The following is a 27,867-nucleotide window of genomic DNA, read 5'->3' on the forward strand; positions in this document are numbered from 1 at the left end:
CAAAAGACAAGGAGCATAGACCTGACCATGACCATAGACAAAAACGAACTGACACTGAACACTGGGAGACAGGGGGATTTAAACACAGGGTAAGAAGACACAGGTGGGAATAATCAGGGGCGGGACTGACGCTGATTAGCACAGGAGACACAGAAGGAGTGACAGGTGAAAACAATCAGGAAATTAGACACACCAGGGAAACTAACGACAGACAGGAAAACACAGGGAAAAAAGACCAGACAATACACAGGGAGGAAAACATGACAAGGAGAAAAACAAAACACCCACTACCATACACAAAAACTAAAAACATGATACAACACAAGAATCGTGACAGAACCCCCACCCCCTCAAGGGACGGATTCCAGACGTACAAAAAAAAAATCCAAAATCCAAAAAGGGTGGGTGGAGGGGGTCCGGAGGACGGGTCCGGGATGACAACCCAGAGGCAAAGCACAGTCCATGATGGGTATCTCGGGCGGACGACCCAGGGGCAAGGCAGAGTCCATGATGGGTGTCTCGGGCGGACGACCCAGGGGCAAGGCAGAGTCCATGATGGGTGTCTCAGGCGGACGACCCAGGGGCAAGGCAGAGTCCATGATGGAGCTCTCTGGCGAACGGCCCGGGGGCAAGTCAGAGTTCATAATGGAGTCCTCGGGCGGACGGCCTGGGGGCAAGGCAGAGCCCATGATGGAGTTCTCGAGCGGATGGCCCGGGGGCAAGGCAGAGTTCATGGTGAAGTCCTCGGCTGGGGAACTCAGGAGGCCGGGCTCTAGGGCGAAAGCCGCTGGGAACTCAGGAGGCCGGGCACAAGGACGGGATGGTGGAACCCCTGGCGGGTCAGGCGTAGACGAGACCCTGGACGGAACCTGGGCTGGTGTCAGTGGGACCCACGACGGAGCAAGGGCTGGTGTCGATGGGACCCGAAACAGGACAGGACACGGTGTTGGCAGGAAACTCTGCGGAGCAGGTCTCGGCGGGACCCCCAACGGAACAGGACATGGAGCCGGCAGGAGACCCGACGAAACAGGTGTCGGCTGGACCTCCAACGGCACAGGACATAGGGTTGGCAGGACCCCCGGCAGAAGAGTAGTCGGCGGGGCCTCCAACGGCACAGGACATAGGGTTGGCAGGACCCCCGGCAGAAGAGTAGTCGGCGGGGTCTCCAACGGCACAGAACATAGGATTGGCAGGACCCCCGGCAGGACAATAGTCGTCGGGGCCTCCAACGGCACAGGACATAGGGTTGGCAGGACCCCCGGCAGAGGAGTAGTCGGCGGGGTCTCCAACGGCACAGAATATAAGGTTGGCAGGACCCCCGCTAGAACAGTAGTCTTCGGGCCTCCAACGGCACAGGACATAGGGTTGGCAGGACCCCCGGCAGAACAGTAGTCGTCGGGGCCTCCAACGGCACAGGACATAGGGTAGGGACTTGAGAGGGAACTCGAGAGGAGACTCGAGAGGTGACTTGAAAAAGGACTCCAGAGGGAACTCCAGAGGGGACTCGAGAGGTGACTCGATAGGTGACTTGAGAGGTGACTCGAGAGGTGACTTGAAAAAGGACTCCAGAGGGGACCTGAGGAGGAACTTGAGAAGGGACTCGAGAGGTGACTTGAAAGTGAACTCGAGAGGTGACTTGAGAGGGGACTCGAGAGGGAACTTGAGCGGGGACTCAAGGGGGAAACTGAGAGGTGGCTTGAGACTCAAGAGGGGACTTGAGAGGTGACTTGAGAGTAGACTTGAGAGGAGACTGGAGAGGGAACTCGAGAGGGGCCTGGAGAGGGAACTGGAAAAGGACCTTGACAGGGGACTCGAGAGGGAACTTGAAAAGGACCTTGACAGGGGACTCGAGAGGGAACTTGAGCGGGGACTCGAGAGGGAAGCTGAAAAGGACCTTGACAGGGGACTCGAGAGGGAACTTGAGCGGGGACTCGAGGGGGAAACTGAGAGGTGGCTTGAGAGGGAACTCGAGAGGAGACTCGAGAGGGGACTTGAGAGGGAACTTGAGAGGTGACTTGAGAGGTGACTTGAGAGGGAACTCGAGAGGGGACTGGAGAGGGAACTTGAAAAGGACCTTGACAGGGGACTGGAGAGGGAACTTGAAAAGGACCTTGACAGGGGACTCGAGAGGGAACTTGAGCGGGGACTCGAGGGGGAAACTGAGAGGTGGCTTGAGAGGAGACTTGAGAGGGCTCTCGAGAGATGACTTGAAAGGGAACTCGAGAGATGACTGGAGAGGGAATTTGAAAAAGACCTTGACAGGGGACTCGAGAGGAGACTTGAGACGATCGGTAAGCCGACAGGGCACAGGAAAGCTGGCATCGGCCGAAGAGCCAGTACTGGAGCCGAAACTGGAGTCGGGACTATGGCTACTGGGGCCGGTAGTGAAGCCGGAACCATGGCTGCTGGGGCCGGCACTGGAGCAGTCCGCAGGTGAGGGATCAAACGATTCATCTTTTCAGCCAGCTGTTGCAGCTGTGTAGCTGTTTCTATGTCTTCCTGAATCTCTGCCTGGCGTCTTCTCTGCTCTTGTATTCTCTGGGTGGCCATACCCAGCTGTTCCTCGTGGTGAAACACTTTCACACTGTGTGCTGACAGAGCGGCGTGAAGTGTTCTTGGGTCGGCTGGGTCCATAATGGTCAGTTCGTTCTGTTAGAAACTCAGGCACTTAGGAGGTAGGACCCAATTGCACAACCCGGGAGATAGAGGTAAAGTATTGGTAGGATACTTTATTTTCCAAAATACAGCAAAAAATGGTCACTAACTAATCTCAGGATGAGATGACAAAAAATGAGAACAAAAAGAAAATCACTCACGTGGTGAGGAACAAAACTTTTCACGATTTACAAAAGAGCATAGACCTGACAAAAGCAAAAGACAAGGAGCATAGACATGACCATAGAAAAAAACAAACTGACACTGAACACTGGGAGACAGGGGAATTTAAACAAAGGGTAACAAGGCACAGGTGGGAATAATCAGGGGCGGGACTGACGCTGATTAGCACTGGAGACACAGAAGGAGTGACAGGTGAAAACAATCAGGAAATTAGACACACCAGGGAAACTACGACAGACAGGAAAACACAGGGAAAAAAGACCAGACAATACACAGGGAGGAAAACATGACAAGGAGAAAAGCAAAACACCCACTACCAGACACAAAAACTAAAAACATGACACAACACAAGAATCATGACAAATCCTTTATAAGGGTAGTCTTATTGGGAAGTGGTACCAAATGTTCTTAATGATAGTTTGACAAACTACGCTATCACTCTTTTTCTTATTTGTTACCATACTATACTATGATTTGTTATGATATTTCCGCCTACTCATTTTTTTTACCATACTATACTATCAATTGTATTCTAGTTTATGCTATAGTCATACTATACAAGGCCATTTAGTTATGATATTTTCGACATACTATACTATTATTCAGGATATCTGCCATATACTACAAAATGAGTTTTTATATTAATTTTCAACATGCTTTGATAAACCTTCTTTTCTTACATTGTTCTTTTTTCATGATATTTCCGAAATACTACGCTATGATTTTATTCATGATACTATACTTTCACTTTTTACATTTATATTTTTTGATCAAACTTTTTTTGTTTTATACTATTATTTTAGACTTTTAAATTATATTTTTTCCTAACATATTTTCAATATACTTTAGTTTAGTTTTTCAACATAATAAACTAGAACTTTTTCCTATATTTTTTTGACATTCATATTATAGACTAATCCACATTTATTGCTGAAGATGAATATATTTGTTTCTACAATGTGGAGTAGAACCAGACAATAGAGCTTCCAATATTCTGACCTAAAGAACAATAACTTCAAACATTTTCAGTAATTTCAGTCCTATACTTTGGTAAATGTATATCCTATCCAACACTTTACAGAATATATTGCCGTCACAGATGTTCATGCTGTTATTTTGTGACACTTCCAGCCACATCTATGAGAGAACTGCTTATCTCGTCATTTCAAGAAAGCCAGCGAATGCTACATGAAGCCTCTCTCCACTCCAGACAAAGGTGATGAATCATCAAATTACTTTTTAAAGTTTCAACTGAAACAGTATGTATTCAGCCGGGGACGGACAAAAAAAACCTTTTTATTTATCTGTCCATTTCCAGACGAAGCTCAGCCTCCTCTTCCATGCATGTGTCTCCATTCCTTCGTCAAATGGAGCCCGAGACCCTGGAGAATTCCCAAGCTGCAGAGCTTTTTCAAACAACAGTGCACGTCCTCGACAACAGAGCGCGACAGAGATATAAGAGGGATGTCATGGCACCAGGTAGAGTTGATTTATTATTTAAAATCTAGTTTAAGAGAAAGGCATCATAGTCAAAACAACACCTATTGCGATTGGTCCTAATTGGGCCATTACCATTTGTGAAGCTGACCGTTGAGCGGCCCGACCAAGCAAGGAGGCAGAGGCAGAACATCCAAAATACAACCCGGTGTGGGCATTTATTACTCACAAACATATGACTCAGCCTCAATCTGCTGTTAACGTGAGCACAGCCACCAGGATCTCACACACACTACCACCCACACAGACAGGGAAACAGAGCCTAAATACCCACACACTAATCAGCAATTAGACACAGGTGAGGGGGGAGGAGACAACACAGGGCACCAGGTGAACACAATCAGGAGCAACAGACAAAACAGGTTTGGGGAACACCCCCAAACCAAACCACATGTGCAATGTTACAAGGCCCGAAGCCGTCAGTCCACAGTGATGAAGTTACCTTCGTCACACCATTATTCATACCAATTTAACAGATTACCAAAAATGGGATAATTCAAACCATGCCTGCAAAGAGTCCATCCTTTATAAAGGAAATTACCATTAAACGGAGGAGCTTTTCCAATTACAGTGTGTGTCTTTCAGGTTAGCAAGATTCAATTTGAAGTTTTCTAGTTTCACCTCCTTCTTATTTATAGACACATTCGTATTTCAAGCTTTTGGAATACCTATGTTGTAAATGTATTTTCTTTTTAATTTACACATGACATCTATTGCACGTCTGTCTGATAGGGATCCTCCTCTGTTGCTCTCCCTGAGGTTTCTTCCATTTTCCCCCATTAACTGTTGGGTTTTTGGACGTTTTTCCCTGTCAAATGTGAGTGTCCAAGGACAAAGGGTGTTGTATTCATATTCTGTACAAACTGTAAAGTCCACTGAGACAAATATAAAAATCTGTGATACTGGGCTATATATAAATAAACTTTAATTGAAACTTTGCTCCGTCACAATGCTAGGACTGCTCTCACGGGAAGACGTGGAGCTGATTGCCGAGCTGTCTCGATGTTCTCCTGTGACATATCCAAACATCTGTCACCAAAGTCACCTCAACAAATACAGCTCCATATCTGGCCTCTGCAATAACAGGTAACTCTCCATTTTTTGGTAAGTCGAAGAGGCTCGACTATATTTTTATAAAGGAATAAATATTGTATTAGAGTCCACACAGAATCTTTGTGGGAGTTAATGAAGGAGGTTCTGAAAAGTGATGGGATGTAGAAGTCATTTATCACATGTTGATGTTGTTGATTTTACTGTGTCATACACAATGTGAACCCAAAAGGCAAATAAAGCGTATTTTAATAAGCAGTTTATGAATTTACGTAGAAACTGTATATTATGCTTCTACCCACTACTGGGAATTACCTTACGTTTTTGCGAAAACTTAATGCCTGTCTGAATTACAACCAATTGAATGTAAATACGGGAAACCTTTTATTATTATTTTTGTTATCATTTAAATGTTATTGTTAATTGCAGATACACTATAATAAGTAAAACAGTGATACGGTGCAAAGACAATGCGCACACACAAAACAATAGAATTAGGGGTGGGGGAGGAATGGCAGTGTCATTTTATTTTATGAATTGTGATCCCATTTAACAACTAGTGTAGCCATGGGAACACATGCCTGTTCATGGTCTTGCAGCAGTACATTAAGTATTTTTCTTGCCACAGTTCATGGTCTACTCCAAAACAGAAAACGTACTTTAATTATCATTATTTTATTTATTTATTTTTTACATGACTCACTATACTTGCCCCGAGAGTGAACAATATGGGTCCAATAGTGGCTTCTTTCTTATTAGAAAGTAGAGTGGCCTAGATGATGTAAGTCCAGAAATAGCCTGATAGTAACTGATAAAATGTATGTATTTTTGTATTAATATATGGCAACATAAGACACAGGACACAAAACCAGTTTTAACAGCAAATTCACACATTCATGAACTGACTACAACTTGATTTGTCAGTGAGTTTAACAAAAATATCAAGCAAATCTCGCAATTAGTTATCTAGCATATTAGCATATGACCTTTTGGAAGGAAATAAATGATGTTGTATTTGTTGATGGCATATTCTGCTTCATGATTCTTTTTGTCAGGCAAAATCCTCTCAGGGGAGTAGCCAGCACTCCCTTGGTCAGGTGGCTTCCAGCTGAATACGAAGACGGAAGGAGAGAGCCCAAGGGCTGGAACCAAGGGCGGCTCCATAATGGATTCCAACTTCCCCCGGTAATCTGCTCAATTATGGTCCAGCGGACACAAAAAGTCTTGGTGGAGACATTAGAAAGGGAAGCGAGCTCACCCTGCAAACCCAAGTTAATGTAGCTTTCTATTTCTTTTCCTAACCTGTTTCACAGCAGATAAAGTCCACTAGCAGTATTGTGTGAGATGGCACAGATTACAGTTTAATTTAAATATTGTGGCCTTTGCTTTAAAAGACACTATTTCCCAAGCTATAAAAGTATATTTCCAGTCATGGAGATAAACAGTGTAACGGAAATCAAACTGTTTTGCGGGGTCATTTGGGGGAAGAAAATATTTTGTAACAGCACGTAGTTTATCTGCATAGCAGAGGTAAAAGGTATCCAAAGTCGTCTATAAAGATTATCTAAATTAAGTATTGGCTAATACTTGTATTGAATTTAATAAGTACTTTTTTAAGGAGATAATAAGGGTATGAAAGAAAAGAGGCTTGCCTGAACATATCCAACCCCTTTTGTGACTTTTAGTAATGTATCAATTTCTCATAGAGGAAAGAAAATGACATTAGTACCACAAAATAAGGCCATAAATAATTGCATAAATAAATTCTGAAATGAATGCATGCATGAATAAATAAATGTAAGATGATTATCAAAAAGCACATAAATAAATAAATATATCTTTAATGTATTTTTACATTCTTGTTTTGAGTCATCACCCCTGACGGTAAAAATAAGTACTTGTTGTCATCCAAAACAATATAATCTTTCTGTTTTAACAGCCATGGGAAGTCAGCAAGAAAATAATGAGGAGCTCGTCCAAACTGAAGGACGATGTCTATTCTCACATGCTAGTGGAGTGGGGCCAGTACATCAGCCATGACATGACCATGACCCCTCAAATCAAAGGCGGAGCCGGGCTTTGGAGTGATGTGGACTGTTTGAAGTCATGTCAAAATGTGCATCCGTGCTTTCCCATTGAGGTAAGCACAACAGTCCTTGAGCATTTTCATTTTTCTTGTTGAGACTTAGATCAATAACCGCCTCACTAGCAAGGACCATACAGTACTGCAACAATATCTCAGTTGAAGATTTATTCACAGGACATATTGAATGGAAATGGAAAGGGATAAAAGGATGAGAGATGACGCCTGTCAGTCTGGTCTGAAGGATGAACTGAAGGGAACTCAGAGGAGAGACTTAGGGCGGGAGTTCGGTCCCATGGCGTGTTTCTGCGCAATCTGAATAGGGGCACCAGACGTACCAGGAACAAGATAATAAGTATGCAGTAAATACAAAGAGATAAGGGGAGACACGAAGAGGGGATAAAGGGATCTAGGGATGTAGTGATGAAGGGTCAAATGGATACAGGAAGGGAGGGAAGGGTGAAGGTTTGAAGAGATGTTGTGAAGCAGGGATGAAGGGTTAATACGATAAATGGATGAAAGATGTAAGGAGAGAGTGATGACTTGATGAAGGAAGGGAGGGATGGATGAAGGATGTAGGGAGGGGGTGAAGGGTCGAAGGGGGTGTAGGGAAGGAGGGAAAGGGATGAATGGATGAAGGGATGTACTGTAGAGAGGAAAGAACGGACAGATGTAGGGAGGGAGGAATAAAGGGATGTAATGAAGGATGAATGTGCAACTGGTTGAAGGCAAGTCAAGTTTATTTATATAGCACTTTTCAACACAAGGAAATTCCAAGTGCTTTACAAAAATGAAAGACATTAAGAAAATGGTATTTAAAAACAGTCATTAAAAAGGAAAGATAATCAAATAAACATTAAAAGAAAAAATACATGGATAAAAGTTACAGTGCAGTCTAAGATATGAATAGTTCAATTAAAAGCAGCGACAAAAAGAAAAGTCTTCAGCCTGGATTTAAAAGTAGTAAGAGTTGCAGCGGACCTGCAGGTTTCTGGAAGTTTGTTCCAGATATTTGGAGCATAATAACTGTACGCTGCTTTACCATGTTTAGTTCTGACTCTGGGGACAGAAAGCTGACCAGTCCCTGAAGACCTGAGAGATCTGGATGGTTCATAATTTAGCAGGAGTTCAGAAATGTATTTCGGGCCTAAACCATTCAAAGCTTTATAAACCAGCAGCAGTATTTTTAAATATATTCTTTGACACACAGGAAGCCAGTGTAAAGACTTCAGAACAGGAGTGATGTGATCCACTTTCTTAGTGTTAGTGAGGAACCAGAATAAAGACTTCAGAACAGGAGTGATGTGATCCTCTTTCTTAGTGTTAGTGAGGACTCGAGCAGCGGTGTTCTGAATCAGCTGCAGCTTTCTGATAGATTTTTTTTAGTGAGACCTGTGAAGACACCATTGCAGTAGTCCAGTCTACTGAAGATAAAAGTATGGACACGTTTTTCCAAATCCTGCTGTGACATTAGTCTTTTAATCCTAGATATGTTAGGATGAATGAATGTTGGGAGGGAGGGATGAAGGGTCAAGCGATGAATGGATGAAAGGATTTGTGAATGAAGGGACAACACCACTACATTGATCAGGAGTTGCTCTGGATGGTAACAGGTTGTAACAAATTATTTCATGTTCTCCACAGACAGGTGATTCTATCAAAGCTGCACGCGGCTGCATGCCTTTTTTTCGCTCCAACGCAGCCTGCGCCATCCATCGTGGCTCAGATATTCGACAAGCTCTGCAGCGACAGCAGATGAACGGCATCACATCGTTCATAGATGCTTCGACCGTGTACGGCCACAGTCCGAGGCTGCAGAGCTCCCTCCGTGACCTCCCTGGCCTCGATGGGAAGCTTGCTGTCAATGACCAGTTCAGGGATCACACAGGAAGAACATACCCTCCATCCGTCGCCAATCTGCCATCCGCCTGCCGCCAGGGTCCGCACGTGGAGAGAGTCGAGTGTTTCAGAGCTGGAGACAGTCGGCTGAATGAGGGTCTGCCCCTGATCTGTCTGCACACACTGTGGCTCAGGGAACACAACCGGATCGCAGAGGCACTGAAACACATCAACAGTCATTGGAGCCCGGAGACTATTTACCAAGAAACTCGCAAGATTGTCGGATCACTGCATCAGGTATGTGACGAGCAGCTTAACGTGTTTAAAAATATGCAAAAACAAAAACCTCTGTAAGCATTAAAGCATATTATTTCGTTTCCAAGTAACCTGCTGATTATGTATTTGAGTTATTGAAAATCGACAATTTAATTGCGTGCAAAACCTTATTTTAATAGTGTGTTTTGCACTTTATGCAAGATTCAAGATTCAAGGCTTTATTGTCATGTGCACATTAGCTACAGTGTAGATATGGCAATGAAAACTTAAGACACAGGGTCCTCCAACAGTGCAACATGAATATATATAGGACATAAAATAGATAAAATAGTGCAGGAGAATGAAAAAAATCAGAAAACATTTCAGTTGCAATTTCAGATTGTGTTGTAAATAAATAATGGATAGTTCTCGATATTGTAGCAACCAGATGTAACAGCATAGTCACTGTGCTTCAGTAAGGTTAACCATGGCTTGTTTTTTGAAAACTGGACAAAATGAGTATTTACAGGTTAAACTACTAGCATTTACTACTTATGTACTTAAATTCACATGGGAAATATCGACCATTAGAAAACCATTTTCCAAAAAGTCCAAGATCCACCAAAATAGTTACGGTGTGAATGCTTGTGATTCAGGGCAACAGAATAAGAAGAAATGTTTACATTGTTTGCTGGCTTTAAGAGAAAGAACAGCAGCATTTTTGAAAGAAACATGGATTAGGTGAATGATGCAAATTATGGACATGATGCAGGGTCCTACTTGCTGTTGTTTTTCTGTACACTAAATACATTGATGAAGGCAGGGGAAACAGCTGTGTGACGAAAACAAAGGCAAACATGATTTACTGCTGTACAGTTTCTCTTAACAAACACACATTATGAACAAACTAATCCAACATTCACATGTGTGGTGAATTTATAATTATGAGATGTCAGGAGTGCGAGTGTGTTGCAAAGAATGTCAAACTGATAATAGAAAAAATAAAAAAAAGTGAGGCCTGTTGTTTACAAGAAAAACAAGATATTCTTCTTTTATGAAGCGTGTCGTGACTTAAGGTCATTGAAGCATTCACACAGATGAGAAAAAGAAACAGCCTTGACTGGAGCTTTTTCAGAAAGAATTCTTGCATTTATTGCTACAAATGTAGACTGCGCAGCAATGTCATACAACTTTTTTATCCTGTCAAATAATATTCATCACCAAATTGAGTTATTCGACAGACAAGGAATAGAAGTTTAAAATAATATATGTTTAGATGTCTGTATGTATGTGAATTGCCATGTTGATAGAGAAAGACATTATAAGGATGATCGTAAAAACTGTAGGTGCTGTACAAAGAAATGTAGCTTCCAACTATTTTAACCTGTCATGTTCTTTTTCAGGTTCATCTGACATGTTTCCATGCTTAATGTTAAAAAAGCTCTTCATTTTCCTCATATTGCCTGTGCTGCAGCACCTCTTTTCACCCTCTGTCTGAAACCAGAGGCCAGTCTGCTCTGATTGGTAAGCTGTATTGTATGTGGCCGGCTAACTTTAGTTACCATGTACAATGTGTTTGAGCGCTATCAAATTGAGGCGTGAACGTTACATAACGATGTCACTATGTTTTCCAGAAAGTAAACAAAGGAGTCCAATTGTGGCGTTTAGGCAAGGGGGGAGTGTGTGGGAGAGAAACTCCATCTGTAATGTGTTATATACATTTTTGTATTTCACTGAACTCCTCTAATGTTTCAGATATAAAAGAGGCCTGAATATGCTTTTGGGGGTTTCTCTTTCCTGCAGTGTGTTATATACAGGTTATAACACACTACAAAAGTCTCTCCCATAAACTCCCCCCCTGCCTGAAACGCCTCCATTGGACTCCTTTGTTTGCATCCGTAACATAGTGACATCATTATGTTACACTGGCACTTCTATTGTCTAGCGTTCCAAAGCATTGGCACATCTCTGAGTGGTTGACCAATCACAACAGAGCCGGCCAGCTAACCGATCAGAGCAGAATGGGCTCTGGTTTCAGACAGAGGGTGAAAAAAGGTGCTGCAGTATGGGGAAAATAAAGAGCTTTTTGAACATTAAAGTATTGAAACTTCTCACAGTAGAGACACTACATACTAATATAAATGTGAACAATAATAGCTAATGTGGCTCTGCTTTGCTCAGTGAAAACTTAGGACACATTTCTGTTAGGATGGTTCTTTATGTAAGGGAGGAGCAACAGAGCCAGACGGACAATTTGATGATTGACAGGTCATAATCCTTTCTTGTAAACAGTCTCTGTGAACGTTCCATACCAGTTAGCACAAAGGATGTCCCTGTCATCTTACCATGGAAGGCAGGCTTTGCAGCAATAACTGTACTGTAGATAGAAGTTATATTAGCTGTAGGCTGTGGGTTTCATTTAGATGGGTACACACTGTATGTTTGCATGACAAAATTATTAACAAACATGGTTTTGATGGAAATTAATCATGTTTTCCTGTGAAAGGGACAATCCTGATGCTAGGCTGTGAAGTTTCTAAGGCAAATAAGGGAAAATAAGCGTGTAATCTTTCAGACTTTGGGGCCTAAGATTTACTCTGAAAGTGGACTAACACCTGCTATCATCAGGGGGCTTTTGGACAATGCCAGAGGAAAGAGATTTACATTATTAAAGAGAGATATCTAATGGAGAAGGATGGGTTTTTGAAATAATTTTTGAGGATGAAGTATAAAAGTGCAGGTAGGGGATTTACATACTGTAGCTATAACCATGACAAACTCAGAAAATCCCTGTATTGGAAGTGGAGTGGAATTTTAAAAGCTGAGATGAAGAATTAAAGAAACACCAAAGCTCAGTTTTTTCATTATCACATCCTTCATTTTATTACACTATCATCTCTTAGTCGGACATAGGAGAAGTACATATATTTGATCCCAAATATCCCCAATGTAAAATACATTTGCAAAAAGACTAAGAAGTACATTCTATTAAATTGCTTGAGGTCATGTAGTGGTGTGCATATAAAAATAAACGTGTTACTACCGCCATGGGTCCTGCAGAGCAATGAAGTGGTGCAGTGATGACTTATTTTTGTAGGCCAACCTGGAGATTAGCATCGCAAGGGCTTCCTCGACAAAAAACAATTGAATTTTTGCTTTGGATTTTGGTGTATTGCAGAAAATAAGCTTTGTGGCCAACACATGTTTATAGTGCATATACGTCGCATGAAGTAAAAGCGTGTTTTAAACTTTATTTCTAACCACAAACAAGTACAAAAATAAAAGAATGTTAAGACGAGCGAACCGGAAGGGCTGAAATGTCATCGACTCATTACTGCACCACTCTATGACAATTAATAACTACAGTACTGTTTATTTAATCAGACGGAGAATCCGAAATATTTACTTCTACCATTGGGAAATTGGTTCAATCCCAGGGGGAAACGACAAAACATTTGAGGTATAACAAACAAACTAATGCCTAATGTAGTGTAGTTGTGTTATTGTATAATATTCTAATGTTGAAAAGTCTGCCTGTAATGAGAAAAGTTTTCTAGTTATCCAATCTTAAGAAAGAAAAACCTCTTCTCCCTTTACAGCCTCAGCAGCTTTCAGCTCGTTGTTGTGACACACACTTTAAATCCTCAAGCAGCTGTTCCCAGCAAACAAGCTCACACAGGGCAAATTTAACGGAGGATGCTGTTTTCATACAGCATTATTCTTGACAAGTCACTGTAAATGCACTACTTGAATGCATTAAAATGTTTGCTTTGGCTGTAATTACTTACAAAAAAAACGAAGGTTAGTGTGCAATTAGACAGGAGTTGAAACATCAGTGTTAAAAGGGTTTTCAGGCCGGTTCTATGACGGTGTGTTTGTTCCTGTTTATGTAACTTTCTAATGTTAACTGTGAGTTTTTACACAAATATATTGGTTGATTTTCCCATTCAAAATATTGATTATTATTTGCACAAAATCTAGTTCTTGGCAAATGTAATCTTAAATCCCAGGCTTTTTCAACAGTAAAACATAGAAATACGTAAAATAGTGCTAGAGAAAAGGGCAAATCACACAATGCATGCACAATGTAAATAACGTATGCTTTTGATGTAAGACAAAAAAGCAAATTCATCCAATACAACTCTTAATAACAAAAAATATTGCAATTAAAGATAAAGGAAATCAGTCAAATTAATTTCCACAAAACAGGAGAAAATAAGTGAATGTCTGTTCTAGTCTTCTAGTTTTAGGCTCTGCTGAAAGCATATTCCCATGCTTGATGTCCATAAATGAAAAAGCAGATTGTGAAAAAGGCAGTGCTCCTCAGTGAGATGTTCAAGTCTAAGTTAAAAGCAATTCCTATACAAACTAAAAAGATTACTTAAAATAATCTGCTTTGATTCAGTGCCTTCTTACTGTCCTGTAAATTGCTGCTTTTATGAGTTGATATAATTGACAAAAATATTAAAAAAGAGTTGTGCGATATGAATCCTAAAACACGGAAAAAAACGTCCTACTACTTCATTTTCCATTTTAAAAGTTTATCTCAAAGTCAATGTTTTTTTTAACGTGTTTGGGATTCTCTGGTCAACGAGAGCTTATGAGATTTTCAAGTTTTGTTCTGCATAAAATACGTGAGTATATACCCCACTCGTCAATGTCCGAAGTTCTATGTCTCATAAAAACATTGGTTGCTAACAAGTGACTAAATAAACTACTCAATGTCATTGCGCCTGGACTAGATAGCCTTCAACTTAGCAGCCCTGCGAACGTGATGTAGTTCATTTATAGCCGTTAACGTTAGCTTTTTACGCTTCAAAGATCACAAAGCAGAGCTAAAATGTAGAGATAATCCTGCTGAACAAAATCTGTTAATTTTCCTAAACATTTGTTGGCCACAGAGCTTGTTTTGTGCAATACAACTAAATCAAATGGGGAAATCCCATTGATCTTTGTCAAGGGAACCCTTGCGATGCCAACTTCCAGGACTTTCTACGAAAATACGGCATCGCTGCATCTCTCTAAAGCTTTGTCTTCAAGCACTTAACACGCAAAACGTTTTAGTCCATTAATGCTTGTTTTGTACTTTTTGCCTAAATTCCAACCTGATTAACATTATAGGTAAACATTAGTGTCAGCAAGAAGCTTTCTGGTACTCTTTAAATCATAAACGATCTCCCATGCATAAATTGTAGCCTTATCCCCCAACCCAGTCATGAGTCAGGCCAGAGGGATGCAGGCGGATGAACCTGTTCATACTTCCACTCCAACTGACTGTCTGTGGGAAGCCACTCGAAAACAGTGGGGGGATGTTTGGTACTCGGCATGGCTTGCAGGAAACAAATAGAAAGGTCAGAAGCCATTTCAATACAGAGTGAAAACCTGTTATTGGCAGGAAACAGGAAAGAAAAAGGATCATCTAACGGCATCTGATTTAATTTTGACCTGCATCTCAATTGAAGTGCACAACTGTTGCTTCAAATTAGGAGTAGTATTAGTATTATCAAGTATTGTATATGTGGACAATAACATTATGTCCTATTTAGTTATTAGTTGTTAAGGATATAGGAGGTTTGTTTTAATTAAGTGAAAAGGACTTGTGTGTAAAATTGAGTGAACCTTTAGGGAGTTTAATGCTATTGATAGCTGATCATTACATTTTGTTCTAGTTACAACCAACAGCTCTATGTATATATCTTGCCCTTACAAACATTTTCCCAACATTGGGAGAAAAAGGATTTCCCCTGAGGGTGTGGATTTTTCTTTGGCCGATTTTTGTGAGTGTGTAGACGAATTAACTCTCCGATTGCCTAAGCGTACGTGTTTGCAGCTATTGTGGATTTGCCCTTGTTTTTTCAAGGCCAATCAACATAAATGTAGACTTCGATGAATATGATTTGTAGTCATTGGGGTATAATGTGTTTTTTTTAGGGCTGTCAAGTTAACGCGTTAATAACGGGAATTAAGGGAATTTATTTTAGCTGCATGCATAAATTATCACTGGATATTCTTAATCAATACCAAGGGCGAGTATGTTATAGTAATCGCTACATGAGGTTATTCAATCACGTGGCTTTATTTTCTTTCATGTCCATCTAAGTCCAGCTTGTTTGTGATCTCCCTTCTCTTTTCTGCCTACCAGATCATCACCATGAGAGATTATGTTCCAAAAATCATTGGTGAGGAGTCTTTTGAACAGTACATTGGACCCTATCGGGGATATGATCCAACTACAGACCCTTCAACATCCAATGTGTTTGCGACCGCTGCATTCAGGTTTGGCCACGGCACCATCTCTCCAATACTCCAGAGACTAAATGAGAGCTTTCAGATGCATGAGCACTTCCCCCACCTGAGAATCAGTAGCACTTTCTTCAGTCCATGGAGAATAGTCAAAGAAGGTCAGTACACACAGTACAAAGCTGCCCATTGGAAGTAACAATGTTCCCTACAAGCAATACTGTATTGAGGTCAGCTTCAGCATGACTTTGTTCAGAATGAATGTGTATCTTAGTGATATTATTATTTGAATGCAATACAAGTGACTTATGAAAGAGAACCTTTGAATGGACATACGTCTATAGAGTAAAACCTGTATTAATATATCTAGTTCATGACATGTGCAGTGTGCTGCTAGCAAAATGTGCACTAATCCACTTGACATTCTGCGTCGACATCTATCATTACATATTAGAACACTCATTGTTTTTCTAAAGTGTAATCCATTTGAAATAGTAACATACAACCAGTGGTCTTTTTTTTTTGCAGATCTCCTATGTCTGAAGTTTTCACGTCAAATAGAGGGAAACGCAGCAGTCTTACCAAAAGTGTATTTTTTTGTGTAACTAGGTTTTATTATGATACACAGAGTATTCATCCCCAGCAGTGCATTTATCCGGTTTGTTTGAATTAAATAGTTAGGACACCTGTGAGTCCAAGGGTAGCAGAAAAGCCAGGTTTAGGAGTGATATACAGACCTGTTTTCTGAACAGCATAAAGGACATTTTACCATTCTTGTCTGGTCTGTTTGGAATAAGGGATTAAAGAATAGTCAAAGCAAAGTTGTTTACGAGAAAGTTGTTCTCTTGTTATGTGTACAAAGAGCATTTCTGAACCTTACATAACATAACTATCTAAAACTGACTTTAAAGAAATGCTGTTTTTGTGTCTAGGTGGAATTGAACCGACCCTGAGAGGTGCAATTGGAACTCCAGCATCTACAGCAAGCGCAAACATGCTGTTGACAGAGGAGGTAACAGAGAGGCTAATCGTTGTCAATAACTCAGAGTTCATGGACCTAGCTTCACTGAACCTACAGAGAGGACGGGATCACGGCCTTCCAGGTAAGTGCTGTGCGGAATCAGTTCACTTATTTCCGAGAGTTACAAAAACACCACGTCTGTTCACCAAAAATGAAGCTGGGCAATTAGCTTTATGTTTTCATTAAAGGCTGTGTGGAGGACCTTAGTAGTAGGTACTTTTCTAATGAAAATGTTGTTATAAACCTTTTGTTTCTCTAATGGGAGCTGTGTCTAATAAATTGCATTATGTGATGTCACCACGTGACTGCAAGTTTGAAACTGAAAAATCTGGAAGTGTTCAGTCAGAAATAAGTGATTTTGCCAGACCTGTGTAGCATGCTGTTTATTTTTTATGCTTGAGGCTACGTTAGCATCTATTAGCATAACACACCCAAAATTCCGAATGTGAATGAGTTGCATTGTGGGTAATTTTCAGATTTTGAAAATAAATGCATGGAATAAAAAAGAAGACATCTCTAGATCTGCTGATTTTTTTATAGCTGTCCATTGTGAGTTAAGAATAAGTCTAGCCTTTAACACTGTGTAACAACAACTTTGTATTTGTTTTTTGAAACGGTAAACTACGACGGAGTATTAGGGCCACACTTAGAAAACAAAACAGAGATTTAGAGAATAAAGTTGTAATAATACGAGAATAAAGTCATAGTTACGAGACTAAAGTCGTAACATTACGAGAATAAAGTCATAATTACGAGAATAAAGTCGTAATATTACGAGAATAAAGTCGACTACAAGGCTATCGTTGGTTACATCTACGAGCTGTTCAAAAGGGGATTTGTTGTTTCACAAGAAACGATGAGACTTGTAATCAAGGCTTTGGATCCAGAAGGAGTCAAACTCATGATCGAACTACGACGAGCAACACGTCTACGGTGCCGACAGTACCACAGCAGAGGTCCCAACGCCTTGTGGCATACAGTATGGACTCATATGACAAACTAAAGCCTTATAGCATTACAATAAATGGCTGCATTGACGGATTTAGTTGTTACATAATGTGGATGGAGGCATATACCACCAACAGTGATCCAAAGGTAATCGCCAACTACTACATTAGCACAGTAACGCGCATTGGAGGCTGTCCACAGTGGATGCGTGCCGACCCAGGTACCGAAAATGGGCATGTCAGGGAAATGCAGCTGTGTTGCGTAGAAATCATACGGATCAACATGCCGGAGAAGGGAGCTTTATTTACGGATGCAGTACGGCCAATCAGCGGATAGAATCGTGGTGGGGGGGTCCTGCGTAAACAGGCTGTACAATTTTGGATGGACACTAAAACCCTCAAAGATGATGGATATTTCACGGGAGATTTCCTGGACAAAAACCTGGTACAGTTCTGCTTCCTCAACCTTTTATAGGTAACTGCTACATAACATAAATCCATATTGTACACGTTATGAGTAGGCCTACATACAGTAACCAGATTATTAGTGTTACAACATGTGGAAATAAACCCACGTCACTTCAGTTTTTGAAGTCCCTGGTAACTCTGCTCTTTAACTACGTAAAAACCTACTAACTAGAGGGAAATCATTATAGGCTGTCTTTTCAAGTCAGTTAAATTCAGTCTGCATTTTAATGTTAAATTGTTTATGTTGACTGCAACTAGCCTACTTTAATTGGATATTTTGTCACACAGGAAGACCTTGATGAGGTTGTGAGAACATGGAACACACATCAAATAAGATCAAGGCCTGTTAATGGGTTGCAGGGGGGACGCCCCATTCTCATGTTCTCTATGCCACAGCTCTATGGAGCAGCAGAGGACAGACTCTAGTGTATTCTCCCTTAGGAGGTTGCAGTGTGCAAGGTGGAGTGCACCCCAAAAGGGCAGTACCCTGTGATGAGACTGTTTTTGAACTGTGCGTTCTCCTAATGGGTGTAAATGGTTGGAGCTCTCCTGTGGATGCATATAGTGCAGTGGAACTGTGTTCACCCTTAAGAAATTAAATACTTGAAACTATTTAACTAGCCCATCATGGGTACTTTGTTTCTGCACTCCCCCGGAAAAGACACTTCAAATTTGCCGAAACACTGTCACCTATTATTGTAACCTAACTATGTTAACATTACAGACCCTTTGGAAAGTCTATGTTAAGGAAGGTGCAGAGATAATAAGAAATAAATCATATTTAAATTCATAAAATGATGGAGCAATGAAAAATAAAAGCATTATACACCTAATTGAAGCAGTGATATTTCTTTATTGCTGCCAGTGATACATTGTATAATCTGTGTCCTGTGCTGAAAATAACAAAGATTTTATTGTATATGTAATATCAACAAAATGTCAATAATGTTTTACTCATCAAATGTATGTAAATAAGAAAAAAATGACCTTGTGAGTTTTGAACAATATTTTTACTCCGAATGAGTAAGTACAAGTACATTAAGTACAATTATGTCAAACCTAAAGAGCCTTGAAAACCGTTGAAATCATCCATACTTTCATAAAAAAATTACCCAAACAAAAAACTATTCCTTTTGTAGTATGCACATGTCGGACTAACAGTCATTCTTTCTGTAAACAAGAGACTATTAAAGAGTGTCTCAGAACGCTCTTCTGTAATCAACAAGAATTTGTGTGAATGTTAATTTCCAGCATTTTTTAAAGAATGTATCTGTTTGCTTGTGTAAATAATTGTCACACTTAAGCTTAAAATAAGAAAAGAGAATATCTGGCCAACAGCTTTCAATATCAATATTCCTGCCTACACAATGTCCATAATCCAGATGTTGCTCTCTAGAATAGAATTGAACTCACTGCGGAAGTCAGGAAAACTGTCATAGTTGTCAGACAGTTGCAATATCACCCCACATGTACGTCCAATTGGCCTCCTTGTGAAACTGCTTTGAGCTATGAACTCATGATGATTTGACCAGATGTCAACAAATTAGAGCTAGTGCAGAACCTCAAAAATCTTCCAAGCTTTTCCTCATCAAGTTCCCTGATGTATCTCTTCAGGTGAAGTGTGACCTCAGCTTCCTTTGATGTCATCTCTGTAGGAAAGTGTAATACACTTAACACCTTCTTTGATGTTGGTTTGAGGTCACTGTACATTTTGGTGAGTTTCCAAGAGTTCAGATGCATATGTGTCAATGTGATCTCCCTCCAGCAGTCAATGACAAACATTGGTTTTTGTACCAGTTCTTTGTGATATATTTCATCCAAGATTTCTGGGAGACTAGCAGCACTGACCCTCTTCCTATATTCATAGCTGTTAAGCACGTCAAGAAGTTCATCAGCATCAACAGAAGAAAATTCTGCCAAAGCATCCCTGAGGAGATCCTGCTCCTGGCGGCTCACAAATTGAAGGAAGCCTGTCTGCAGGTTACTGTGCGCTGCCCCAAACAGCATTTCCTCTAGAAAAGGTGGAGCTAGCTTGATTGGCATGTACTGGCAATCTTGAAATCCTTTCACAAAGATTCTCCCAATAGCTTTCCATGTAGCAGTAGAGAAATCATGCCTGAGGAAAGGCACTTTTACAGTTGTTCCAAGGGTGCATCGTTCATAAAACTCTTCCCAGAAGCTACTGTAGACATCTCTGACAACTCCAGACCCACTACCCTTTTCTACTGAGTGGTCAGGAAGTAGACGTTTCACTTTCAATGTGTTGTACATAATGTCAGGTTCAGAAAATGCTGCTATCACTTCATTGAAGCTGTTTGAATGGTGTAAAACCAAAGTAATGTCTGGCAAAATCTGAAGAGGGCTTTGGGGGAGCTCATCAGGTTGATTTATCAGTGTGTCACTAAGATTGTCATCAGCCCCTGTTTGCGCTGGACCAAAAGTGATCTCAGGGTCAGAGCAAGGTATCTGCTTCGAAAACAGTATAGTTGGTTTCCGCAGACAAAGTGATAGGATCACTGTTAATGTTGGCAAATGGGCTTGCAGGGTTCTCTCTGTTTACTGAGGACTCTGTGACGCTTTCTTCAGAAATAATGAACACCTCTGGAAGGTAGTCATGAGATTCATCTGTCATCAACTGATTATTTGTCTCTATTGTGAACTCCAGTGTGGACTGTTTATTCTGTGGCAGTAAATCAGGCTCAGACACAAAGCTATCACAGTCAGAGTCATCATGAGCCTCTTCATGCAGCACTGATTTTGGTTGAGTTGCTATGTAGAAGTGTAAAAGTGGGAGTCGAAACATCATTCGGGAAAGGATTTTGCTTGAAGTCCCAAACGTCAAATTTGAAATCAGATTCGTGACCTTTGCTTGATTTAGAACAGAGCGTTTCTTTCTTTAAATATGTCGTTAAAACCTCAGTGACCGTTATAGGGAGCTTCCTTCTTCCCCCACCTTGCTTTGCTCTGACCTGTTTTGTTACATCATCAATAGTGTGAACCCATCATATTTCAATAGTTCTTGTGGACTGTTTAGCTGTTCTTGATTTGTGGGTCGTTTCCTCTTCACTGTGGCTTTCCTTTCTTAGTTTGAGCTTCTGCCTTAGTTTGTCAAACAGACCCTGTTTTCACTTTGATGTGTTAGTGTGATGCTTGCAAAAATTAAACAGAGCAATCCTGTCTCCATAAGATAGAAGATAGTTGGCCAGCTGAGCATCTTCCATCAGGAGGATGACCTCTCTGTCAATCTGTAAATAGAGAATATGAGCATGTCTGTTACTTAAGATGTAGTATGAGACAAGTACCTATAATTAAAATTAATATTAAGCCTAACATGAAAGTTATCTAAACAGGCCAGTTCAGATGACAAGCACACCTCTGCTTCTCTAAAGATTTAGTTAGTAATACAACAACATATCTTATTCCTACACAACTTCAGTTAATAAGTTGTTTTTTTGGTAACACTTTCTTTACTACTACATGTGAATTATAACAAGTTCCTAAATGACATTGATGTTGAATGTTTGAAAAATGTAAATTCATTGAGGATTGTCAAAACTCACAGTATTTTAGGTATTACTTCCAGAATAACAATAATAATGACCCTTCCAATAAAATCAGGACTTTTGTATTTAGAAGTTGTGTCTTATAAACCAAACATATCAATTAGATAATAGTAGTTGACCCCCATCTCAATTATCAGTTATTTAATTGGAAAAAGGTTCATTTGAAGTATCATGTACATATAATCCAAAAATAGTTACTACATGTGGATTCCCAACGTGGCTGCCAATAATCATATGTTTGGTTTTTGAGCCAGTCCAGCACTTTATTTGAAGGGCCACAATCATGATGAAGTAATGTAGAGGTAAATATATTGATTACTGATAATGGACAACAAAATATACCGTTCATGATCCTACTCTGAGTAACACAATGTGAGTGGTCCATCTTATATTCAGAAAGATACCTTTTGCTCTTCAATGAAGTTGACCATGTCCTCCGGGACACCTCGACCTCTCAATAAAGTCACAATATCTGACAGTTTCTCCGCCATCATGGACCTTTATAGTAAAATACACAAGAGGAAATACAAACGGAGAATGCCAAGGAGTTGCAGACGAGAGGAATGAGCAGGATGTGAGCAGAACTGCAACTGTACGGTAGAAACAAGTCAATTCTGTAACACAAAATTAAAGTGTTTGTATGAATCTTTTCTCATTATTGTTTGTATATGTGTATAAGTGGATAATTTTTTTAACTCTAATATCAAGTCAAGCTCAGTTAAAGACCACAATGTTGTTGACTTACTCAGCTATGCCTTCATTACAGGAAGACTAAAGTATGTTCTAAGTTTGATTTTACAAAAAAAACTTGCAAATGTGTAGGCCTATATGGAAGAAGAATGGTAATGCATGGGATGGGATCAAAACATGCTTTTATAATTTCTGTATCTGACTATGTAAACTAAAGCAATATGTTTTATGGCAGCACGCGGCTCTGACTCAAAAGCCTGTATTGCTTTGGTAACATTGTTATACTAATATGTTATGTTTATCTGAGTATTTAATTAATGTACAGTATGAATATTCTTGCAATTACTTCAGATGCCTGGCTGTGCCTCTCCAAACTGATCAAATATCATCATAGCTTGTCTCTGACAGTAGTATGTCACACAATTACAAATACAAGAACCTGTCTCAGGCTTTGAACTTGTTGTGTTCCCATTGTGACAAAAGCAATATCAGTAATGTGTTTTCAACCATTTATTTGTTTGGTGTATAGTATATCAACAAAACATGATGCTGCTATACTTCCAGTCAACCTACAGTAAACCAGACATACACAGATCATTTGGAAACTAATGCCAGTATATCTTAGACCACTATACCTCACCTAATGCATACCTGTTATTTTGCAGGCTTCTGTTGACCCTTTTGAGTAGAGGCCATGTAGCTCAGGGTACCTACTGCCAACACTGAAAACATGATACAGCAATTCAGTTTGATAGATAGAAGTTTGCATTCTGCTGTCCTAACAGGCATCGTTAATATGATAACACTGGCCATGAAACACAAAGGTGACAACTAACATGCAGTGTCAACCAGAAACAAACTGTACTGGGTCTACCATACCTGTTCCCAGGGTCGTCTGTGTACGCCTACTTGGGCTGCTGCTGTAAACAAACAGATCTGCCTCTGAAGTTTACTGGCCAGGCCTGAGAGTGACAAGTAGAGACCAGCTAAACATTATGTGCACTGCAGCTCAGCATGAGTAAGAGTGTGTCTGTCGCGCTACAAGGCCAGTAAACAATATATTGAGTGGATGAAGACGTTCATGATGAATGACCGAAAAACAACTGGGGAAACTCGCACAGGACAGGCTAACGTTATAGGCTACCATCTCTAAAATCATGGTTCGGCTCCTTCTAGGGGCAAACAGTGACAAAATACAGTGACTGTAGCCCTTATATATACAGTCTATGCTGTAGCCCCATTCTTGACTCACATGTAGCTAACATTATCTTGCAGTATGTTATTAGCTAACGTTAATTGTTCTCATCTTCATGTGGCTTATCCAAAATATATGAAGCCCTGCGCAAATTAGCAAAAATTAATTGAAGAGTAACGAATCTTTAAGCAAAACAGCATTTATCAAACGTGTTTTCATTAAAGTAAAGTTACCTGTTGACTGATGAGCTGGAGCGTAGTCTGCTGGAATGACCTCTCAACCACATATAGTTTCGTCTTTATTCTCGTAATATTAAGACTTTATTCTCGTAACATTACGACTTTATTCTCATAATTATGACTTTATTCTCGTATTATTACGACTTTATTCTCATAATTATGACATTATTCTCGTATTATTACTACTTTATTCTCGAAATCTCTCTGTTTTTTTTCTCTTAACGTGGCCCTAATAGTCCATCGTAGTAAACAAATGTGATAGGTGAAAAGTAAAGTGAGCGTAATAGGTTTTAGTATGACTTTTGTCATCTTTGTAGAGCTAGCTAGCTGTTTTTTGCTGTTTCCTGCTAAGCTAAGCTAACCCTCTCTGAGGTGTAACTTCATATTAATCGTACGGACATGAGAGTGGTATCAGTCTTACCGAGCAGGAAATGCATTTGAGTATGATCTTTTTAAATGATTTTGTGTTGATATTATTTTTCAGGATACAATGATTGGAGGTCATTCTGTGGATTGGAGCGCATCAAGACACTGGAAGATCTCAAAAAGGTTGTAAGAGATTACAGGGTTGCAGAGAAGATATTACAACTATACACAAATATTGACAATATTGATGTATGGCTTGGAGGGCTTGTTGAAGACACGTTGCCAGGCTCAAGAACTGGTCCCCTCAATGCTTGCCTGATTGGAAAGCAGATGAAAGCCTTTCGTGATGGTGATAGGTAACTTTATATTTTATGTATTAAAAAACTATTTTAATCTTATTTACCTAAAGTTGGACCACACCGGGGCTGTTTAAAATATTAATTTCTTGATTTCTCTTTCAGGTTTTGGTGGGAGGCTGACGGTATGTTTAGCCAGCAACAGAAGGATGAGCTTCTAAATGGTTCTCTGTCTCGGATCATCTGTGACAACAGCGACATCAGGGAAGTCCCCACTGATTCATTCAGGTTTGGGAAATTCCCCAATGATTACTTATCCTGTGATCACATGTCATCCATCAATTTGGAAGCCTGGAGAGAAGAGAAGAGCCGAGGTGGGCTTGAGTAACTTTTGTCGTATTTGGTCCCTATAATTGATAACACACATTACTTTGAATTGTATTATTCCTCTACACACGAACATTAAACACTTTTATTACTCAATTCCAGACTTAGTACAGTGTGGAACTCCAAGACAGATAAAGAATGGGGATTTTATTCTGTCCTCTACATCTGGCAAACTGGTTGCTTTGTACTCCTGTTACCATGGTTTCAAGTTAAAGGGTGCCGCTGCAATAATTTGCAAGGAAAATCGATGGAGTAATCAACCCCCACAATGTACAGGTACATGAACTATTTTTGCAATGGATTTGTTTCCTAACATTTATTTTACTGACTATGTTATGTTGTATACTGTATGTTGAGTGGTTTAATATTAAAATGAATATTTCCCTTTAAGCTGGTTAATTTGGTCGTGATTGCATGAACTGATCCAAAAAAACATATACAGATGTCTTTGATATAATTTGGGTAGAAACCATAGACATAACCCAGCACATATTCCTCCTTGCAAATGCAGCACTGTTGTGCTCTTGTCTGACTGGAGCTACACTGCTATCTGCTGTTACTAGCGGAGAAAGTGTTGTGTTTCAATAGGGAAAAGGCTGATTTCTGATTCAAACCATTTGTCACCCATTTTCTTTATGACAAAAACAAGTTGTAATTAAACTCTAAGCCATTTCTACAACCGTTGGTGAAGTTTGTTAATGTGAAAAAATTAAGAAAACATCAAAGTTAAACAAAATTAGATAGGGGGACTGTATTCTAATGTGTTTATTGTGTGTGTGTGTGTGTGTGTGTGTGTGTGTGTGTGTGTGTGTGTGTGTGTGTGTGTGTGTGTGTGTGTGTGTGTGTGTGTGTGTGTGTGCAAAATGGACAAGTGCAATATCCAAATTGCAGGACGCACAATATTTATTTTAGTTTTGGGTGTTAACAATACAACAGGGCCATGGCCATTACGTAAGTTATAAAGTTTGCAATCTAACGTGGGAAAGATTTGCTGTATGTCCTGGTTGGTTGGCAGCGAGTGTTATCATGGTTATGCATGTGATATTAAAAGGTCACCATAATAATTAGCATGTTGTGGTTTTCTTTTACAGGAACTCATCACTAAGTTGTTAACAATGCAGCAGATCCAGAAATGCTTCATCATTTTATAACCCAGCTCAGGGAAAGAAGCCATACTTGTTTAGTTTTTTTGCTGTATTTCATGATTGTTTTGATTAACAGTTTGTTTTAAAAAATTTAATGGAATTGAATACACACAAAATAAGTTGAATAAAGTTGATTATATGTCATGTTAACTGCTTGTCACATCCTGGCCTTGTCTAATCGCCTCACTCCCTCACCTGGTGTGTTTGCCTTCCCTGTTAATCAGCTGCCTGGTCTCAATGAGCCTCAGCTGTCCCTAATCGTCCCTCCTCCCCTGTGCATTAAGTCTGTGATGTTGCCTTGGTCAGTGCCAGTACGTCTTGTCTGTCTTGCATGATGTGCTCCAAGATACTCTCCTAAAGTAAGCTACAGTTCTAGCTGTTTAGCGTTTTTACCAACTTAATTGGTGGTTTTTCTGTTGCTGCATTAGTCTTTTTCCACCAACTTAGTTGTTTTTCATTGCTTTCAGTCTGTTCATTTTTTATCTTAGCCTGTATTATTTTGCTTTTTTGATTAAATGCTTGACTAAACCTTTTTTGTGCTCTTGAGTCCTATTTTTTTGCTCGTGCCAGTACTTGTGTCTGATACTGCTGGTATTCTGTATTTTTTACATTCAGTATCATTTAACTATCTGTTAGCAATTGTTTTTGTTAAAGGGGCCCTATTATGCTATTTTCGTTCATATTTGTGTTTTGTGTCTCTACTGTGACATGTCTCCCTGCTTCAATGTTCAGAAAGCTCTTTATTTTTCTCATACTGCCTGTGCTGCAGCACCTCTTTTCACCCTCTGTCTGAAACCAGAGCCCAGTCTGCTCTGATTGGTTAGCTGGCTGGCTCTGTTGTGATTGGAGATGTCCCGACCCTTAGCCTGTATCAAATACAATAGAGGTTTCTCAATACTCAAATTTCCCCTCCTCGACTCCTCGGTCCTCCGGTAGTGACCCGGAAATGAATTTCAGCGCGCCATTTTGAAGGACATCTCATTTCTCTAAATGAGCATCGAGGAGGCTCTCTGGATGAGCTCTAACCAAGGAGACACTGATGCATCCTCCACGGATGCATTTCCGGGAACGGTGGAGGTGTGGCACACGGCCGGACTTATCTCAGCCAATGACAGCTCTGCATGCATCCCTTGGATATTATTTTAGTAACTGCTTTCATCGCAACGCAATGTTTACAGTGAGAACAGCTGTGAGGTCCGTGCAGAAAAAAATATATAAAATATATATCACTCAGTATAACAGGCCTACATTACTTTCTGTATTTGTATGCTGTAGTTTAGTAGATATCTACAAACAAAGAGTCGATATTTTTCTAAGACCATTTAGTGCTTCACATAATAAAATACACAACGGCTGTAGCCTGATTATGCTTTAGGAGCAGTAGGTGTGTGTGGTACAGTGTGTAGGTGTGTGTTGTAGATGCGGCGGACAGACGGGTCTCAGTTGGTTTGGTGTCCTATTCTTACTTTTAATACTTGTACAACTTTTGGCCCGTAATTTCAATTCCCCATTTCAGCGACCAGAGAGAGGGGGGGGGGCGATATATCCAGTCTCTGATTGTGTTAAGTTATAATGAGAGTGCTCTCATACTTGTTTGATTCTGAAATTGTATATATTTATATTTTATATGTGTGTGTGTATATGTCCGCATCTGTAGCCTGTTATTGTCTCAGTATACCGCACTGTCAATGAATTAAAAGTAAATATATATAAGTCGTCATGAACACATCTGTCCATCAGAGTGCTGC

The 27,867-nt window shown here is 40.2% G+C and overlaps 1 protein-coding gene and 1 long non-coding RNA gene across 2 annotated transcripts; one reads left to right on the top strand and one right to left on the bottom strand.

Annotated features, from left to right (window-relative positions):
• Positions 1–555: 555 nt before the first annotated feature.
• Positions 556–27,569, top strand: LOC307046424 (thyroid peroxidase-like; the record flags this gene model as incomplete). Its single annotated transcript, XM_079692818.1, has 15 exons — positions 556–1,032; positions 1,424–1,691; positions 1,723–2,433; positions 3,970–4,054; positions 4,157–4,317; positions 5,292–5,421; positions 6,441–6,570; positions 7,325–7,525; positions 9,113–9,604; positions 15,705–15,963; positions 16,735–16,905; positions 24,410–24,647; positions 24,753–24,961; positions 25,077–25,250; positions 26,066–27,569. 15 exons carry the CDS (start codon positions 556–558, stop codon positions 26,077–26,079), a joined length of 3,720 nt encoding a protein of 1,239 aa, XP_079548944.1. The 3' UTR covers positions 26,080–27,569.
• On the bottom strand, positions 19,133–23,451 carry LOC307046251. The gene is made up of 4 exons (XR_013810118.1): positions 23,371–23,451; positions 23,143–23,213; positions 22,206–22,299; positions 19,133–21,483 (listed from the first exon to the last, which is right to left on the bottom strand). It is a non-coding gene; the product is annotated as an uncharacterized lncRNA (long non-coding RNA).
• Positions 27,570–27,867: the final 298 nt, after the last annotated feature.

This window comes from Notothenia rossii, assembly GCF_949606895.1.
Source record: "Notothenia rossii genome assembly, chromosome: 7".
Classification (NCBI taxonomy): Eukaryota; Metazoa; Chordata; class Actinopteri; order Perciformes; family Nototheniidae; genus Notothenia; species Notothenia rossii.